The 4885-nt window shown below is 47.8% G+C and overlaps 1 protein-coding gene across 1 annotated transcript in view; it reads right to left on the reverse strand.

Annotated features, from left to right (window-relative positions):
- The window catches only part of LOC103618722 (protocadherin alpha-1), a 10620-nt gene extending 10471 nt beyond the window's left edge, over positions 1 to 149 (reverse strand). Inside the window, 1 exon segment of the mRNA XM_017738667.1 lies at positions 45 to 149. Within this exon segment, the coding sequence (XP_017594156.1) occupies positions 45 to 149 (105 nt within the window).
- Positions 150 to 4885: the final 4736 nt, after the last annotated feature.

The following is a 4885-nucleotide window of genomic DNA, read 5'->3' on the forward strand; positions in this document are numbered from 1 at the left end:
CCCGCGCCGCCCCCCCGCGCTCACAGCCGGGCTCTCCGCCGCACCGGGGCGGAGCCGCCGAGACGCCGTTCCTGAGCCTGCAGCGACACCGTGCGCTGCTCCGCCGCCTCACACGCTCCGCCACAGCGCCCGCGCCTCCGCTCCGTCATGGCCATCTCCTCTGCCGTGTCTTCCTACCGTAGTCCAATTTCTTTCTCCCTTTGTCTCTTTTGTCTTTCCTTCTTCTTCTTCTTTCTTCCTTTCTCTTCCTGCTTTAGCCTTCTCTATTTTATCAGTTATCTTTTCTTCTTTTTTTTCTTTCTGTTCTACTTCCCTTTCTTCTTTCTTCTCTTTGTTCTCGTTTCCGTCCTCGCCGTGCCATGCCCTCTCCTTTACTCCCCCTTCCCTTCTCTTTCGATCCTTCTCTCTTCCTTACCCCGCTGGTTTATCGTTAGTTGCCTCCGGCGCCGCGGTGGAGATCATCAAAACAGGAGCGATCAGCGCTAATTACGGGACATCAGCGCCGCATGCGGTGCTATCAACAAGGAGGACGTTTTCAGAGACCAACTCCGTTCCGCATCTAGAGGTAATTTCGGTGCGTTTTGGAAATCTCGTCTTCTTCTCCCCGTCCTTTCTTCTTTGCTAATTTACGGATATATCTTCCTTCTTGGCTTTCTCCTTTATTCCTGTATTCTTCTGCTGTATATTTTGTGCACTCTTGTCATCTAATCTATGTTTCTTCCTATTTTCTTGTCTTTGTAATCTTTTTTGCTTCCTTTATTTCTTCCTTTCTCACATTCCTTTCTTTCTGTGTACAGTGATACCGACAATGACATGTCACTAAAGTAGTTCATGGTTTCTTCCTTTCTCTCTCTCTTCCCATTTATTGCTTCATTCTTCTTCTCTTCTCCTTTTTTTTTTTTTCCTGCATTATTCCTTCCTTCCTTCTCATAGTCTTCCTTTCCCTCGATTCCTTCTCTTCTTCTCTTTTTGGCTCTCCTTTATCTTTTTAACCAACTAATTTTTCATATGATCACATCACTCTCGACATGGAGTGAGGACTCTTTTGGCAAGAGCTCCCCTCCTTTCCTGCCGACTTTCATCTCTCCAGGTGAGGAACAAACTTCCTGCTTTTCTGCAGTTTATGCAAGACAGACAGCCTGTCCCTTCTCCATCACTTCCCTCCCCTTTTGGAAGACGGACACATTCTTGAATCCGTTATCTCAATGAAAAGAATACACCTCACTCTGATAAAAGTAGCCCAAGCCCTGGCTACTTTGACATCTGACCAAAAAGGCTTCAATTACACCAGACAAACCAGGGGATTGTTTGAATCTTTCCTTCGGAGATTCAAACTCATCCCAGCCCAGCACACCAATCCTCCAAGAATGCTGAAAAAAGCACGGGACCACCACAGCTCCTGTATGCTATTTATAAAGCTCGATATAGTTCTTCCAGCCTCCTTTTCCACCCGCATGATGAATGACAAGCTCTTGGTTCTCCTTTCTGGCAGACAAGCTCTGCCAGGATACAGCAAGAACCTCTGTATGCAGGGGCAGAGGTCTCCAACTAGGCAAACATTCTACAGCTCGTCACCAGTGACACAGCCCATGTGCTACACAGCATCTCCTTTCCTCAGGGAAGACTCTTCCCCACTCAAATTCAGCCTCCCTGTGACAAATCCCCAACCCCTACTCCGTGCCACTCAGAGAGAAGGATCACTGCCACACTATGCAGGTACTCCCCCACCACAACAAGATGCCTCATTAATGGGAAAAAAAAAAAAAAAGATGTCACAATCTCCCCATCTCCACCCCGGGCAAAGCCGGTTGCGTGGCTGTGGGAGGATTTTCTACCACTATTTGAAGCTTCAGGGCAAAATCCTCCACATGCCCGCAGAGCTCTCGTCTGCCTTCGTTCACATTCACCACCTGTCCCCGGGCCCCGCAGGCAGCGGCACTGCAGCCACAGCACTTCTTCCCTCAGGAGGCCTAAGGATGACTTCTGCCGTTACATCTGTAGCTTCTGTACACAAACCACGGTCAAAACATCATTAAATACGATTGTGCTACTGACCTTTTTGTGTTCCTGCTTTACTGATCTCCGTGGTGCCTCCGGTTCATATGGAAATCTGCCACTGAAGGCAATCAGGCTTTCTGTGGACATTAATGATGTCTTGATTCCAGATCCATCCCTGATGCCATTTTTGTCTGGCCTATGCCATCAATGCAAAGATGAACTCTTCCTACTGCATCTCTGTAACTTACCTGCATTTTCATATCGCAACCAGTGACAGGGTTTTCTCCCAGAGGAAGACATTCAGAGAGTTTTATGTTTCACATTCCAAATCCTGGTGGAACTAGGCTTTGAAGATAAAGAGTGGTCTTCCCCTCCAGTGCTTCTCTCGAGTGGAGCAGCCCACGGTAAACAGCAAAAGGAGCCTCTGGCAGGCACTGCTGCTGCCGAGGACTCGGGTTTATTAAACCCATTAGCACATCCTTTTCTCATTCCTACCATCCACAAGGGTTTTGTCTATCTCTTCCAGGGATTAGGTTTGCAGATTCACACTCATTACCATAGACCACAGGTAAACAGACACAGGCAAATCCATCCTACCAAGCAGAGCAGCATTTGTTAACTTTTTCCAGGTGCAGACAACAGAATTGATCTTTTTGATAACAGAGGACTGGCGAGAAAGATCCTGAACAGCTCGATTTTTGTCAGGTTGATCTGGAGACATGTTCATGACCTCTTGAGTTTCCTGGAGTCTTCTGGCACTTTTTAAAAATTTCTGTAGCAGAAGGAAATAACTGTCTTGACTTGTGGACAGGAAGAGATGCTGGGGATGATCCTCTATCAACAAATCAGTCACATTTCCTCCATGTGAGTCCCAGACGAGAGATTTAAGCCAGACAGATTTTAGCCTTTGGCTTGGGTTTTTTTGGTTTGTTGGTTTGGTGTTTGTTTGGGGGTTTTTTTTGTTTGTTTGTTTGGTTATGTTTTGGTTTGGTTTTGTTGTTTGTTCAGCTGGTTTTGTTTTTATTTTCATGGTGAGTTTGTTTTGGTTGATTGGGGTTTTCCCCCCTACTTACCTGCTTGCTAAATTAATTCACTTACTTGGAATAAGTAGGTCTTCTCTGGAGGAATATTTCATGCCGTATTCATGGAGATGAAAATGTAATGCCGATGTCAGCAAATTCGATCTACAAGTATCTTAAGAGCCGTACTGAGTTAAGATTGCTGTATCAAAATGTAGTAGGATGTTTTAAATCAGTAAAACAGCTGTTAATGAGATTACAAGCACTGACGTCGAGGACATAGGACACGGTGTCTTTTTTATTGTGGTCTGAACACCTGTCTATATTGTTTTCATATCCAGCAAGTAGCAGCTTCAGTAAATGGTCCCACAATGCCGGACATCTGAGCTTAACTAGAAATAAAAATGCTCCTATATGCAAAGACAGAGTCAAAGACTCCAAGATCACCTACAGGAAGAGCTGTTTCTTGCTTACTCGAATCCAGCCCATGCGAGATTCTCACACTGATGAAATCCAGCTACTACCTGAGTAGCAGTGGGGTAGTGGGTGACATTGGCAAATCCTTAGGCATTGTAGTGTAGCGTTACTACCACAGATGCACAACAAAGTGCCTTTTATATCACCTGCACCTATAACGAGAACCCACAAAGGTCATTAAAAAAAGCTGAAATGATCCTGCAAAAAGCTCACGAGTTGGTGGAAGGCTTGGTTTAGCTATTTCAACTTTGGTCAGTCTCAGAGCATTCCCAGTGCTTCTGACCAAGCAGCGAGACGTGAGGAGTGGTGATCCACAGCGAGGATCTGTAGAAAAAATCAGTATAAACTACTCATCTTAAGGTTGTGAAAGCCCATCAAGTGCCTGAGCGTTACTTTGAGCCTCCTTCATTAGGCAGGAATAGATGAAAGGCTGGTTAAAGTCCTGAAAAATGATAACCGCGTGTTTCGACATCGCAAGTTCAGTTCATCCATCAGAGCTCACGGACTGATCGCTGGACTCTTAGAAAAGCAAGTGCAGCCCAGGGGCAAACACAAGTCAAAAGGTTCATCTGCTGTTCTTCTTCAGACAGCAGAGAGACACACAGACTTTTCGAGGGGTGTTCGGAATGCTCTGTTTAGACCCCCGCTGAAGTTAGATCATGACTTCATTTACACTTGGAGACAAGAAACTGAGAATTGGCAGGGGAAAGAAAAACAGCAGCTCCGACAGAATCGCTCCCGTCATACAGGACACTTGGCAGCGCTACCATCCCAAAATGGAAAGTACCGCACAGCAGCTCCACATCAGCCGGCTCAGGGACACTGTCTCCGCCGACGAGGATCCGGAAAGAAAAGCTCGTCCCCTCCAGAAGGGCAAACGAGTTCCGAACTCGCATCGTCGCATTTGTCTTTGTGTCCTTCCCACCTCTTCAGCGCAGTTCAGCGGCTAGAGCACGGCACAGAAAAGCCGGGTCTGGTTTCAAAGCCTTCTGAGGCCGAAAGCTTTAAAAACAGCCTCCTATATCGTTCAAGAGTACCCTAAGCACCGGGAGAAGAACTGCTCACACGGGTCCGATCGGTCTTTCAGCGAGGCACTCCTCCCTGGACAATGCGGGTGGGGGGCGAGGAAGGAGATGACCTGGTGGCACAGCGGCTGGAGCACACACCGCCGCGGCGTTTAGTCTTCGCTTCTGCACATCACCCCCAGCAACCACCGAATAGAAGGCGGCAGGCTCAGAGAGCGGGGGACGCACAACAAATCCGTCCCCTTCCACCTCTGTCTTCGGATCGCTGGCACAGCTGAAGTCCCGATCTTCTTCAGGAAGCTGCCGGCGATGCTCGTCGCCGCGCCCCCAGGCGCTGCGGGCGGCCGCCCCGGGGGCCGGGCCCGC

This window comes from Corvus brachyrhynchos, unplaced genomic scaffold (genome assembly GCF_000691975.1).
Source record: "Corvus brachyrhynchos isolate BGI_N302 unplaced genomic scaffold, ASM69197v1 scaffold376, whole genome shotgun sequence".
In the NCBI taxonomy this organism is placed as follows: domain Eukaryota; kingdom Metazoa; phylum Chordata; class Aves; order Passeriformes; family Corvidae; genus Corvus; species Corvus brachyrhynchos.